At 45.1% G+C, this 15621-nt stretch overlaps 2 protein-coding genes across 2 annotated transcripts; one reads left to right on the top strand and one right to left on the bottom strand.

The window, feature by feature from the left end:
- Positions 1-4005: 4005 nt before the first annotated feature.
- LOC119960827 (zinc finger protein 235-like) lies at positions 4006-5025 on the bottom strand (the record flags this gene model as incomplete). Its single annotated transcript, XM_038788417.1, has 1 exon — positions 4006-5025. A coding segment is annotated over one exon (1020 nt), but the record flags the coding sequence as incomplete, so codon positions are not given.
- A 7586-nt stretch (positions 5026-12611) lies between these two features.
- On the top strand, positions 12612-15360 carry LOC119960870 (zinc finger protein 239-like). Its single transcript, XM_038788461.1, has one exon. The coding sequence runs from the start codon at positions 13285-13287 to the stop codon at positions 14098-14100; it is 816 nt and encodes a 271-aa protein (XP_038644389.1). The 5' UTR covers positions 12612-13284; the 3' UTR covers positions 14101-15360.
- The last annotated feature ends 261 nt before the right edge of the window (positions 15361-15621 follow it).

Below are 15621 nucleotides of genomic sequence, written 5' to 3'. Positions count from 1 at the left end.
GGTAATGACCTGGAACCTACTGCCTACGAGGGTAAGGAGATGCAGAGACGACGAGAGGATCTCAATAGAAAATTGGACAGGCACTGAGAGAAATGAATTCAGGGATAGAACGGGGCAATGGACAGACTGGCTTGCTCCACAGAGAGCCGACATGGTCTCAAAGGGCTGAATGGCCCCATTCCCCACCCTCCAGATTCTGTGATCTCAGGAGAGAAGTTCAGCTGCTCCAGTCACTCCAACTTACTGGAGTCCCTCATCTCTAGTGCCATTCTTGTAAATGTCCTCTACATCCTCTAAGAACTTCACATATTTCCTAAAGTGTGGGGCCCATATATAGGGTTCCATTCTGGAGGGACAGAATTGAAAAGCACGGAGGAAATGTTCAACTTGTTTAGACCCAGGGTGAGACAACACTGGGAGCACTGACAACATTGGTGATCTCCATTTCGATAAAGGAAATAGAGGCACTGGATAAGGTGCAACAAAGATTCATAATATACAGAACTGAGAGCATTTAACACTCAGGAAAGGCTGGGGCTGTTTTTTTTCTAGATAAGAGAAGACTGATGGGTGACCTGATGGAAGTCTTTGAGATTATGAAAGGATTCAATAATCCAATAGGAATTTCAGTAGAAACCTCTTTATCTAGCGAGTGGTGAGAATGTGGAACTCACTCCCACAGCGAGTGGTTGAGGTGAACAGCAGGAATACATTGAACGTAAAGCTAGAGACATACATGAGGGAAAAAGAATAGAAGGAGATGCTGATGGGGGAGGTGGGGAGATGTAGAGGGGTGGGTGGAGGATCATGTGGAGCATAAATACTGACACAGACGATGGCTAACCTCAGCCAGTTTGGGAATTTAACCTGTGCTGTTGGTGTCACTCAGCACAAACCAGCCATCCAGTCAACTGAGCAAACCGATCCCAGTGTAAATCTGTAATAATTCCTTCAATATTAGTGATTGCCTGTCTCCCACCATACTATTTAATGTAGTTTCCCAGTGCACCTCAGACAACTTGCCCCTCATACCCTGATTGTTTTCTTCTGTGAGAAGAACCAAGATAAATTAAACAAAAGAACCATGTAACCACCATAGCCCATCTTCATGACAACGTGGCATGACTTTTGGGGTTTCCAAACAGAAATGGTAATGAAACATCTTCTAACCTCCAAACCCCCTTTCACTCTTTGTGAAATGTGCAACCAGATATTTGCAAGAAGGCTCAGAGAGAATCAGCCCACTGGGGGAGAAGCCATGAGACCGGCCAGTCCAGCAGAAAGAAACCCTCTGACCATCCCCATTGACCAGCAGAATGAACAAAATGCAGTCCTGGATGAAATTGAGATCAGAAACAATAACAGCAGAATCCAAACCCTGTAATCAGTTGTGAACTTTTGGTGTCTCAGAAAGTGCGAAGGTGAACGGACTCTCCCCAGTATGAACTCCCTGATGTGACTGCAGATGGCATAACCAAGTGAATTGCGCAAATAGACATAAACTGGTGTGAGATAATTGGGATTATGGAGACATGGCTGCAGGATGAGCAGGGATGGGAATTGAATATATTCAGTATTTAGAAAGGACAGACAAAAAGGAAAAGTGGCAGTGCTGGTTAAAGAGGAAATTAATGCAATAGTGAGGAAAGATATTCGCTCCAACAATGTGGAATCTGTCTGGGTAGAGCTCAGAAACACCAAGGGGCAAAAACATCAGTTGGCATCGTATCTCGACCCCCAAACTGCAGTGATGATCGAAATGACATAAAACAGGAAATTAGGCTGATTGTCCAATTTCTATTGGTATGTGCAGAGAAAAAGATTGGTGAAGACAAATGTAGGTTCCTTACAATCAGAAACAGGGGAATGTATAATAGGGAACAAAGAAATGTCTGAGCAAATAAATACATACTTTGGTTCTGTCTTCACAAATGAGGGCACAAATCAGATAGAGAAATGTTGGGGAACGCATGATTTAGTGAGAGGGAGGAACTGAAGGAGATCAATATCAGTAAATATTGTGTTGGGGAAATTGGTGGGATTGAAGGCTGATAAATCCCCAGGGCCTGATAATCTGCATCCCAAAGTACTTAAAGAAGTGGCTCGAGAAATAGTGGATGCATTGGTGGTCATCTTCCAGGATTCTATAGACTCTGGATCAATTCCTGCAGATTGGAGGGTGGCTTATATAATTCCACTCTTTAAAAAGGGATACAGAGAGAAAACTGGGAATTATAGGCCAGTAAGCCTGATATCGGCAGTGGGGGAAATTCTAAAGTGCATTATCATAGATTTTATACCAAAGCACTTAGAAACCAGTGGCAGGATCGGACACAGTCAGCATGGATTTATCAAGGAGAAATCATGCTTGCCAAATCTACTGGAATTCTTCAAGGGTGTAACTGGTAGAGTTGATGAGGGGCAGCCAGTGGATGTGGTATATTTGGACTTTCAGATGGCTTTTGACCAAAGTCCCGCATAAGAGATTAGTGGGTAAAAGTAAAGCACATGGGATTAATGGTAGTGTATTGAGATGGATACAAAAACTGGTTGGCAGACAGGAAACAAAGAGTAGGAATTAATGGTCTTTTCCAAATGGGCAGGCAGTGAATAGTGGGATACTGCAGGGATCGGTGCTAGGATCCCAGATAGTCACAAGACATATTAATGATTTTTTAAAAATTCAAGTCCCAATTTCATTTTTCCAATTGAGGGGCAATTCAGCGTGGCCAATTCACCTACCCTGTACATCTTTGGGGTTGTGGAGATTAGACCCACCGAGACATGGGGAGAACTTGTATCCACACGGACAGTAACCAAGGGCAGGATTGAACCCTGGTCGTCAGCGCCGTGAAGCAGCTGTGCTAACCATTGCACCACCCTATATATTAACGATTTAGATGATAGAACAAAATGCAATTTCTCCAACTTTGCAGATGACACCACTTTGCGCGGGGTGCAGGGGAGATTGGGGGGGGGGGGGTTGGTCAGCTGTGAGGAGGATGCAGAGATCCATGGACAATTTGTGATTTGGACAAGTTGAGTGAGTGGGCAAATTAATGGCAGATGCAGTTTAATTTGGAGAAATGCGAGGTTATCCACTTTGGTACCAAAAACAAGAAGGCAGACTATTATCTGAACGGCCATAGATTAAGAGAGGCGGGGAATGTGCAACAAGACCTGGGTATCCTTGTACACCAGTCACTGAAGGTAAGCACGCAGCTACAGCAGGCGGTAAAGAATATGCTAGCTTTCATTGCGAGCGGATTCGAATACAGGAGCAGGGATATTTTGCTGCAATTGTGCAGGGCCTTGGCGAGGCCATATCTGGAATATTGTGAGCAGTTTTCGTCTCCTTATCTGAGGGAGGTGTTCTTGCTCTCGAGGGAGTGCAGCGAAGGTTTACCAGATGATGTATGAGAGACTGAATAAGTTAGGATTGTATTCGCTGGAGGTCAGAAGAATGGGGAATCTCATAGAAACCTATAATATTCTAAGAGGACTTGACAGGGTAGATGCAGGAAAGATTTTCCCGATGGTGGGAATGTAGAGAACCAGAGGTCGCAGTCGGAGGATACGGGGGAGACCATTTCGGACAGAGATGAAGAGAAATTTCTTCAACCAGAGAGTGGTGAGCCTGTGGAATTTGTTACCACAGGAAATAGTTGAGGCCAATACATTGTACGTTTTCAGGAAGCAGTTAGATATAGCACTTAGGGCGAAGGGGATCAATGGGCAGCATGGTAGCATAGTGCTTAGCACTGTTTTTTCACAGCACCACGGTCCCAGGTTCGATTCCTGGCTGGGTTACTGTCTATACGGAGTCTGCACGTTCTCCCCAGACGCAAAGGGCCAAATGGCCTCTTCCTGCTCCAGTTTTCTATGTAATCCCCTCCCACACTAAGAGCAGGTGAATGGCCTCTCCCCAGTGTGAACTCGCTGGTGTGTCTGCAGACTGGATAACTGTGTGAATCCATTCCCACAAAGGGAGCAGGTGAATGGTTTCTCCCCATTGTGAACTCGCTGATGTCTCTGCAGGGTGGATGAATCAATAAATCCTTTGCCACACTGAGAGCAGGTCAACAGTTTGTCCCCAGTGTGAACTCGCTGGTGGTTCCGCAGGTTGGATGAAGCTCGGGATCTCAGCCCACACTGAGAGCAGGTGAATGGCTTCTTCCCAGTGTGAACTCGCTGGTGTGTCTGCAGGCTGGATGACTGAGTGAATCCCTTCCCACATTGAGAGCAGGTGAACGGGCGCTCAGCAGTGTGAACTCGCTGATGGATCTGCAGGTTGGATAAAGCACGGAATCCCTTCCCACACTGAGAGCAGGTGAATGGCCTCTCCCCAGTGTGGACTCGCTGGTGTGTCTGCAGGTTGGATAAATCACTGAATCCCTTCCCACACTGAGAGCAGGTGAATGGCCTCTCCCCAGTGTGAATTTGCTGATGTCTCTGCAGGGTGAATGAATCAATGAATCCCTTCCCACACTGAGAGCAGGTGAATGGCCTCTCCCCAGTGTGAACTCGCTGATGTCTCCGCAGGGTGGATGAATCAATGAATTCCTTCCCACACTGAGAGCAAGTGAATGGCCTCTCCCCAGTGTGAATTTGCTGGTGTTTCTGCAGGGTGAATGAATCAATGAATCCCTTCCCACATTGAGAGCAGGTGAATGGCCTCTCCCCAGTGTGAAGTCGTTGATGTCTCCACAGGTTGGATAAAGCACAGAATCTCTGCCCACAATGAGAGCAGGTGAATGGCTTCTCCCCAGTATGAACTCGCTGGTGTTTCTGCAGGCTGGATAAATCAATTAATCTCTTCCCACACAGAGAGCAGGTGAACGGCCTCTCCCCAGTGTGAACTCGCTGGTGTACCTGCAGGTGAGATAACCGAGTGAATCCCTTCCCACATTCAGAGCAGGTGAACGGCCTTTCCCCAGTGTGACTGCGTCGATGAGTCTCCAGCTCAGATGGGAATCTGTATCCCTTCCCACAGTCCCCACATTTCCATGGTTTCTCCATGTTTTGGGTCTCCTCGTGTCTCTCCAGATTGGACAATCAGTGGAAGCCTTATCTACACACAGAACGTGTGCACTGTCTCTCCTCACTGTGAATGGTGTGATGTTATTTCAGGCTGTGTAACTGGTTAAAGCTCTTTCCACCGTCAGTTCACTGGAACACTCTCACTGGGGTGTGTGTTGTGTGGGTCTCGGCGCTTTTCCAGTCACATTCACATTTAAAATCATTTGAAGCTGAAAAATCAGACAAACATTTTTCTTCTCGCCGATAATATTCAGAGCCCGATGATATTCAGATCAGAAGGAATCGAATGAGTTTGTCACATCGAGACGTGATGTTTGATATTTCTGTCTATAATTCCTCCACTTCCAATATCCTTTAAAACAATTTACAAAAGTCATCAGTTAGTACAGGATAGGAATTCAGAACAGACAATTCTAGTTCCTAGGGAACATTATTTCCTCTCTCGTTCTCCAAAGTCTGTAAATCTCCATCCCACACAATCTCCCGCCATTCTGACTCTGCTATATCTAATATTCACCCTCCCAATTCTCCTGAAGGTGCTGGTTCATGTTGATTGACAGATCCCAGCTCAGCTCACTGCTACCAGACCAGGACACAGAGATTAGAATAGGAGCAAGAGTAGGCCATTCGGCCCACCGAGTCTGCTCAATCATTCAATGAGATACTTGATCTACCTCAGCTCCATTTTCCCACACGATCCCCATATCCCTCAATATCTTCAATATATAGAAACCTCTCAATATTTGTCTTGAACATATCTGATGACTGAGGCTCCACATTCCTCTGGGGTAGAGAATTCCAAAGCTTCACCACATCCTCGAGTGAAGAAATCCCTATTCATCTCAGCTTTCACTCTATTTTCCTACCTGTTCCCCATAACCCTTAACTCCATTTTCAATAAAATATCTGTTAAACTTGTGCTTCAATATATTCAATGACCCCCAGATACAACTGGTCCCTGTGGAAGAGAAATCCAAAGACTAACAACCCTCTGAGGGAAGAGATGACTGGAAATCTATAACGTAGCTACATTCTTATATTACAAGAGGAGAAATAATAATACGTTAACTTTATTACAGAACGGTAAATAATATATCTAATCTGTACCATATAACAACACTAGACGTATCTCTGTCCATTATTAATTTAATGCCCCCTGAAATGTCAGCCATCTCCTGGGGAACCCACCCCTTTAATTGTGAACATTAGAAAAGAGACAATCCTTTTTTAAAATAAATTTCAAGTGACCAATTTTTTTCCAATTAAGGTGCAATTTAGCTTGGGAAATCCACCTACCCTGCACATCTTTGGGTTGTGGATGTGAGACGCGTGCAGACACGGGGAGAATGTGCAAACTCCACACGGACAGTGACCCAGGAATGGGATCGAACCTGGGACCTTGGTACCATGAGGCAGCAGTGCTAACAACGGTGCGATCAGAGACTATTCTTTTAGTCAGACAAATAAATGCGTCAACCTGTGAAGGAGATGGGTGGGAAGAATTGGAAACACTTTGTGGAGACGTGCACCTACATGAAAATATTTTTTTCCCAATTAATGTGGTTCCAGTTTGGGCTCAAATCATCAATGAGGACTCTGATCTCTGGGAACGAAGGAAACCCTGGCAGGTGGGCGGGGAGGATTCACAAACATCTGCTGGAGGACCCAAACCCCCAATAAAACCCATTGATTTTATTGTCAGTCTGCAGGCTGGAGCTGGAGAACTGAACCCAGGCAGAGGAGAGAGAGGGAGAAAACTGGGAGTGGAGGAAAGAAATGGTGCAGATGGTGAGATGGGTTTGGATTTCAGCCCAGGGAGGAGGAAGAGTGTGTGGGATGGGGATTTACAGCTTTGGGGGAACAAGAGAGGAGAAAATATTCCAGAGAAACTTGAATTGTCTGTTCAGAATTTCTATCCTGGTTTGACAGTGATGGCTTTTGTTCATTTCTAAAAAAATTAGGATTACCCAATTTTCTTTCTCCCAATTGAGGCGTAATTTTAGATAGGCCAATTCACCTACCCTGCACATCATAGAATTTACAGTGCAGAAGGAGGCCATTCGGCCCATCGAGTCTGCACCGGCTCTTGGAAAGAGCACCCTACCCAAGGTCAACGCCTCCATCCTATCCCCATAACCCAGTAACCCCACCCAACACTAAGGGTAATTTTGGACACTAAGGGCAATTTATCATGGCCAATCTACCTAACCTGCACATCTTTGGACTGTGGGAGGAAACCGGAGCACCCGGAGGAAACCCACGCACACACGGGGAGGATGTGCAGACTCCACACAGACAGTGACCCAAGCCGGAATCGAACCTGGGACCCTGGAGCTGTGAAGCGATTGTGCTATCCACAATGCTACCGTGCTGCCCGTTTGGATTTTTGGATTGTCGTGGCCAGACCCACGCAGACACTGGGAGAATGTGCAAACTCCATACAGACAGTGGCCCGGGGCCGGGATCAAACCCGGGTTCTCGGCTAACCACTGAGTCACTGTGCCTGCCCCTAGTGATGACTTTTATAAACTTCTTTTACAGGATATTACAAAGGGAGGATTTACAGATGGAAACTCAAATCAAACTTCACATCAAGATTTAACAGAGTCACTCTATTCATCAGGATCTGAATATCATTGGCCTGTGAATGTGGAAGAAGAAATGTTTGTCTGTTCTGTGCGTAGGAAAACATATTCTTTTGAAAAATATATATTTTGACACACCAGTGAACTGACTGTGGAAAGAGCTTCAACCAGTTACACAGCCTGAAAAACACCACACCATTCACAGCGAGGAGAAACTGTACACATGTTCTGTGTGTGGAAGAAGCTTCAACTGATCGTCCAAAATGGAGAGACACAAGGATGCCGGCACCATTGAGAAACCGTGGAAATGTGGGGAATGTGGGAAGGGATTCAGTTACCCTTCTGAGCTGGAAACTCATCACCGCAGTCACACCGGGGAGAGTCCATTCACCTGTTCCGAGTGTGGAAAGGGATTCACTCGACTAACACATCTGACTGCACACCAACTTGTTCACTCTGACATGAGACCTTTTAAATGTTCCGATTGTGAGAAGAGCTTTAAAAACAAATTTAATCTTCTGACACACCAGCGGGTTCACACTGGGGAGAGGCCGTTCACTTGCTCTGAATGTGGGAAGAGATTCACTCAGTTATCCAGCCTTTTGACACACCAGCGAATGCACAGCGGGGAGAAACCATTCACGTGCACTGAGTGTGGGAAGGGATTTGCTCAGTTATCCAACCTTCTGACGCACCAGAGAATTCACACTGGAGAGAAACCATTCACCTGTCCTGAGTGTGGGGTGACATTCGCTCAGTTATGCAAACTTCTGGATCATCAGAGGGTTCACACTGGGGAGAGACCATTCACCTGCTGTGTGTGTGGGAAGGGATTCACTCAGTCATCCACCCTGCTGAGACGCCAGCGCATTCACACTGGGGTGAGACAGTTCATCTGCCCTGAATGTGGGAAGGGATTCACTCAGTCTGCCCAACTCGCCTCACACCAACGTGTTCATTCTGATACGAGACCTTTTAAATGTTCCGCCTGTGAGAAGAGCTTTAAAGGCAAAATGGATCTGCTGATTCACCAGCGCAGTCACACTGGAGAGAGGCCGTTCACCTGCTCCGTGTGTGGGAAGGGATTCACTCAGCATTCCCTCCGGCTGAAACACCAGCGCATTCACACCAGGGAGACATTATTCATCTTCCCTCTATGCGGGAAAGGATTCACTCGTTCATTCACCCTGCAGAAACACCAGCGAATTCACAAGAGGTTGGATTCTGTTATTACTGCTGTTAATCACATCCACGACTGAGCCGTGTTCATTCTGACAGTTGGAGTTTGTTTCAGTTGATGTTAATCATTCCTGTGACTCAGCCGAAGTTTAATATTCTGGATATAGATTAATAAAATTAGCCTTGTGTTAACGACAGTGTTCCAGTCCTTGATTTCTCTAAGACTACATTTATTGCCCATCATCCATTCCCCTTCAAAAGGTGGTGGTGAGCTGAATATTGTAGTGTATGTAAAATTTAGGAAGGACAGAAATCTCGGAAACGGTGGAAGAGCGGCTCTGTTAATTATTGATGGTGTTGGCACATTAGACAGAGATAATATAAGCTCAGGAAATCAGGATGTAGGAATGGTTTGGTTTGAGATGAAAAATGGTAAAGGCAAGAATTTACTTCTGGGAGTGGTGTGCAGGCCTCCTAATTGTAACGACACAGTAGGACAGAGTGTGACGGAAGAGATAATGGGAGTTTGTCAGAAAAGGTACAATGATAATCAAGGGAGATTTTAGTACACTTATAAACTGGAAAAATCAGATTGTCGAAAGTAGCATAGGTGAGGAGTTCACAATGTTCTTGCAATAGTTTCTACAATCAGCACATTTTGGAGCCAACCAGAGGTCAGGTAACACCAGGCTGGGTATTGTGCAACAAGGATTAATTGATAACCTCATGGTGAAGGCATACCCAGGTAACAGTGATCATAATATGACTGAATTTGACATGCAGTTTGTGGGGAAGAAGATTGAGTCCAAAACGAGTAAGTTCAGCTTAAATAAGAGCAATTATGAGGGCATCAAAGCAGAGCAAGCTAAAATGAACTTTCAAATGAGCTTGGGTGTCAGGTCAATTGAGATTCAGTAGCAGACATTGAACGGGATATTTCAGTATAAACAGAATAGATACATTCTCATGAGAATGGAAAATTCCAAGGGGAGGACCCAACATCTGTATTTAACTAAAAAAGTTAAAGACATATCAATGTTTTTTTACAAAGCATGGAACAGCGCAAAGGCAGATATCAGGTCAGAACATTGGGCAGAATATAAAGGATCAAATATAAACACAAAAATATTAATAAGGAGGAAATAATTAGAGTACCAGAGAAAGCTGGCTAGAAATATAAAGACAGATAGAGTTTCAATAGATATTTGTGATAGTAAATAATTCAATTCTTCTTTCTTCCTTCTTTTTTCAAGTGAGTGTTGATGCTCTCACAAGCAATCTGGGAAATTAACAATGGAAAGTAAGGTTATGACAAATGAGTTGAACAGGTAAAAGGAAATTACTGCGGATGCTGGAATCTGAAACAAAAGGGAAAATGCTGGAAAATCTCAGCAAGTCTGGTAGCATCTGTCGGAAGAGAAAAGAGCTAACGTTTCGAGTCTGATGACTCTTTGTCAAAGCTGACCGAGAGAGTGGGAAATATTTAGACTGTGGCGTGAGAATTGAAGTCATAGCCACAGAAACCCAGGGAAACCAGGTGCTAATGGCCACAGATACCAATGGGAAAGAATGCTAATGGCAGTCCCCAGAGAGGACAAAAGATGTGAAAGGGCAAACAGCAGGGAAACTAACATCAGAGGATGAACTGTAGGTGTGGGGGGAGGGGAAGCAAAGAGGAGAAAGGTGCAGGAAAGAAAGAAATGGTAAAAGACAGTTAAAATGAAATGAAAACAAATGGGTTGAGGTGGGGCTGAATTGAACAGGTATTTGCATCAGCCTTCGCTGTAGAGGAATCAAGTAACATTTCAGAAATATCTGTAAATCAGCAAATGGAAGGGACAGAGGAACTCAGAAAAATTACAATCACCAGGGAAGTGTTAATGAGCAATGTTTGAGTCTGCAGGCTGACAAAACCCCGGATTCGGGTCGACTTCACCCTAAGATCTTGAAAGAAGCAGCTAATGAGAGAGTTGATGCACCCGTTTCATTTTTCAAAATTTGCTCGATATAGGGAGGAATCCATTAAATTGGAAAATAACAAAAGTAAAAGGGGGGGGGGGGCAGATAGCTGGAAACGACAGGCTAGTTAACCAAACATCTGTCATAGGGAACATGTTAGAAAAATTGAAGGTAATCAGGCAGAGTCTACATGGTTTTGTGATTTATCAGTTATTTGATGGAGTCACATGTATTGTGGCTAAAAGGAAACAGGTGAATGCACTGTCCTTAGATTTCCAGAAGGCGTTTGATAAAATTAAATGAAATGAAAATTACTTATTGTCACAAATAGGCTTCAAATGAAGTTACTGTGAAAAGCCCCTAGTCGCTACATTCCGGCACCTGTTCGGGGAGGCTGGTACGGGAATTGAATCGTGATGCTGGCCTGCCTTGGTCTGCTTTCAAAGCCAGTGATTTAGCCCTGTGCTAAACAGCCCCTATTGTAGAAAATAAAAACTCAGGATCTAACACCATAAGATATAGGAGCAGAATTAGGCCACTCATCCCATCGAGTCTGCTCTGCCATTCAATCATGATATTTTCTCATCCCCATTCTTCTGCCTTCTCCCCATAACCACTGATCCCCTTATTAATCAAGAATCCTATCTATCTCTGTCTTAAAGACACTCAGTGATTTGGCCTCCACAGCCTTCTGCGGCAAAGAGTGCCACAGATTCACCACCCTCTGGCTGAAGAAATTCAACCTCATCTCTGTTTTAAAGAATTGTCCCTTTAGTCTGAGATTGTGTCCTCTGGTTCCAGTTTTCCAACAAGTGGAAACATCCTCTCCACATTCACTCTATCCAGGCCTCACAATATCCTGTAAGTTTCAATAAGGTCCCCCCTGATCCTTCAGAACTCCCAACAAGTACAGACCCTAGTGTCCTCAAGTTCTTCATTCCAGGGATCATTCTTGTGAGCCTCAGAAGTACATCCCTGCTCTTGTATTCTGGCCCTCTCGACATGAATGCTAACATTGCATTTGCCTTCCTAACTGCCCGTTGAACCTGCATGTTAACCTTAAGAGAATCTTGAATGGCATTGTCTTTAAGAGAGAGGGAGAGCCCTCGTCCAACCTTTCCAGAGTTGGTTTGGATTGGATTTGTTTATTGTCACGTGTACCGAGGTACAGTGAAAAGTATTTTTCTGCAAGCAGCTCAACAGATCATTCAGTACATAGAAGAAAAGGGAATTAAACAAAATTCAAGAAAATACATGAGAATACATAATAGGGCAACACAAGATATACAATGTAACTACATAAGCATTGGCATCGGTTGAAGCATACAGGGTGTAGTGTTAATGAGGTCAGTCAATAAGAGGGTCATTTAGGAGTCTGGTGACAGTGGGGAAGAAGCTGTTTTTGAGTCTGTTCATGCGTGTTCTCAGACTTCTGTATCTCCTGCTCGATGGAAGAAGTTGGAAAAGTGAGTAAGCCGGGTGGGAGGGATCCTTGATTATGCTGCCCGCTTTCCCCCTGCAGCGGGAGGTGTAGATGGAGTCCATGGATGGGAGGCAGGTTCATGTGATGGACTGGGCGGTATTCACGGCTCTCTGAAGTTCCTTGCGGTCCTGGGCCGAGCAGTTGCCATACCAGGCTGTGATGCAGCCCGATAGGATGCTTTCTATAGTGCAACTGTAAAAGTTGGTAAGGGTTAATGTGGACATGCCGAATTTCCCCCCCCCCCCCCCCCCCCCCCCAGAGCATTGTTCTGGGTTTGGGTCTCTGGTTAATTAGTCCAGCGTAATACCATTACGCCACCACCGCCATTGACTAACATGGATTCTGGAAACTCCTATACAGGGTGAGAAGGGAAAAAGATGTGCACGCAGCAAACTGAAACCAAGAAGAATTTTGGTCCCTTCTGAATGTCTATCTGGGACTGACAGAAATTCCTTTTTCAGGGTGTTTTGGAGAACTGAACTCAGGCAGAGGAGAGAGAGGGAGAAAACTTGGAGTTGAGGAAAGTAACGGAGAAGATAGTGAGATGGGTTTGGATTTCAGCCCAAGGAGGAGGGAGAGTGTGTGCGACGGGGATTTACTACTTTGGGGGAACAAGAGTGGAAAAAATATGCCAGAGAAATTAAAATTGTCTCTTTAGAATTTCTATCCTGGACTGACAGTGATGACTTTTGTAACACCTTCTACAGGATATTAGAAGGTGAGGAGAATTTGCCATCGGAAATCCCAAAACAAAACATCAGATCAACATTCAACAGAATAACTCTATTCTTCGGGACCTGAATATCATCAGCTTCTGAATGTGGAAAGAAGAAGGTTCTCATTTGGAAAAAGATTTAAAATATCAGTTTGACTGGAAGAACACCGAGAAACACGAACACCCGAATGTGTGTTCCTGAAAACTGACTGTAGCGTTTACACAGCTTGAAAAAATGTAACTTAATTGCTCTGGGAAGAAACTGTACACTTGTTCTGTGTGGAGAGACACAAGGACACTGGCACCATGGAGAAACTGTGGAAATGTGGGGAGGTATTCACTTTCCCCTCCCAGCTGGTAACTCATCGACGCACTCACAGTGGGGACAGGCCGTTCAACTGCTCCTTGTGTGGGAAGGGATTCACTCGGTCATCAAACTTAGCAATACACCAGCGGGTTCATACTGGGGAGAGGCCATTCACCTGCTCTGTATGTGGGAAGGGATTCGCTCGGTCAACACACTTAGCATTACACAAGCGGGTTCACACTGGGGAGAGGCCATTCATCTGCTCTGTGTGTGGGAGGGATTCATTAACTCATCCAACCTTGTGTCACACCAGCGAATTCACACTGGGGAGAAACCATTCAGCTGCACTGACTGTGGAATGAGCTTTAGGCTTTCATCCACCCTGCAGAAACACCAGCGAGTTCACACTGGGGAGAAACCATTCAGCTGCACTGACTGTGGAAAGAGCTTCAGGCATTCTAGCAGCTTCATCGTACACCAACGAATTCACAGAGGGGAGCGACCATTCACCTGCTCTTTGTGTGGGAGGGGATTCACTCAGTCATCTAACCTAGCATTACACCAGCGTGTTCACAGTGGGGAGAGGCCGTTCACCTGCTCCGAGTGTGGGAAGGGATTCACTGATTCATGCCAGTTGCTGAGACATGAACAAGTTCACACTGGGGAAAGGCCATTCACCTGCTCCGAGTGTGGGAAGGGATTCACTGATTCATCCCAACTGCTGAGACATGAACGGGTTCACACTGGGGAGAGGCCATTCACCTGCCTTGAGTGTGGGAAGGGGTTCATTGATTCATCCCAATTGCTGAAACACCAGCGACGTCACAAGTGACTCAGGGATTGGATTCTGCTGTTATTGCCGCTGTTACTGACAACCAGGCCCGAATAACATTCGTTCTGACAGATGGGGTTTGTTTCTGCTAATGTTAATCCACTGTTTAGCTGAGCTGGAATTAATTATTCTGGATCTATAGTTGATTGTGTTCTCGGGGCTGCAGAATTCTGGAAACGCTGTCTGTGATCTTTCCCCATAATTCAGAAACTCTCATTGGAAATTAGTTCACAACAATGTTCTGGACTTTTCCTTCAATCACAAAATGACCTTTGGTACAAAATCTACAATTCAGTGTCTGATTTGTTCCACTGATTAACATTTCCGATTAGAAAGTGCTGATCAGCCCTTGCTGCCAATTCTCAGTGATTTGTACATTACACACAGTGAAGCCTCTGTTATCGCCCAGAAAGGGAATGGGAATTGGTGGAGAATTGAGAGTTCAGAATGTTATCCTTCCCATCTTCCATCTTGTCCAGAAATCCCCTCAGACCAGGAATGGAGACAAGTTCAATCCAAGTAATAGATTGTAAGAAATCACAGTTTAATCGACTTATGTAAAATCATCAGAAATTTATGGCATATTCCAGAAATAGCTCTCCCTCTGCATTCTGAAGAAAGCTTCTCTGTCAACTTGCTGACTGACAAACACAGGACAGACCTGTTATCTCAGCCAAGGACAATGTCTTGAGCATAGCCCCTGAAAGAAGACATTTTTAACACTTATACAATTGGACATTATGAGCCAGTCGTTACCCAACTGTGTGCAACAATTAACAATGGCTCTCAAGAACAAGGAGATTTCAAAGTGATTGGCTTCATCCAAACATCGAAATCTGGCTCACACCAGTGAACCGTTCAGAGGGCACTGCAGCCACCAGCCATGGACACCGACACCAGTGAACCGTTCAGAGGGCACTGCAGCCACCAGCCATGGACACCGACACCAGTGAACCATTCAGAGGAGACGGCAGCCACCAGCCATGGACACCAACACTCACTCGGCACCATCCTTCTGTTTGTTCTCCAGGAGCCAGAAACCATCCTCACCTAAAAAAGTGTTCACTATTTCTGTCCATTTAACTCCAGTTTGTTGCTTCCCAATAAACTGTTTTAAAATCACTCCTCAGCTCAATCCTCTTTTCGGGTAATGATTCCTCACTCTGTATCTTTCAAGTGGTGTTAGGAGTGGAATCACATCGCCTCTCGGCCTTTTGGCTAAGGAGAGCGTGAGGTCAGGTGCCACTCGGCCCATCGAGTCTGCTCCGCCATTCAATCATGGCTGATACTTTTCTCATCCCCATTCTCCTGCGTTCTCCCCATAACCCCTGATCCCCTTATTAATCAAGAACCTATCTATCTATGTCTTAAAGACACTCAGTGATTTGGACTCCACAGCCTTGACAGCAATGAGTTCTACAGATTCACCTATCCTCTGACTGAAGAAATTCCTCCTCATCTGTTTTAAAGGATCGTCCTTTAGTCTGATGGTGTCCTCTGCTTCTAGTTTTTCCTACAAGT

This window comes from Scyliorhinus canicula, unplaced genomic scaffold, assembly GCF_902713615.1.
Source record: "Scyliorhinus canicula unplaced genomic scaffold, sScyCan1.1, whole genome shotgun sequence".
Taxonomy (NCBI): Eukaryota; Metazoa; Chordata; class Chondrichthyes; order Carcharhiniformes; family Scyliorhinidae; genus Scyliorhinus; species Scyliorhinus canicula.
The sequence above is the reverse complement of the archived record's forward strand: the minus strand, read 5'-3'. Positions and strand labels throughout refer to the sequence as shown.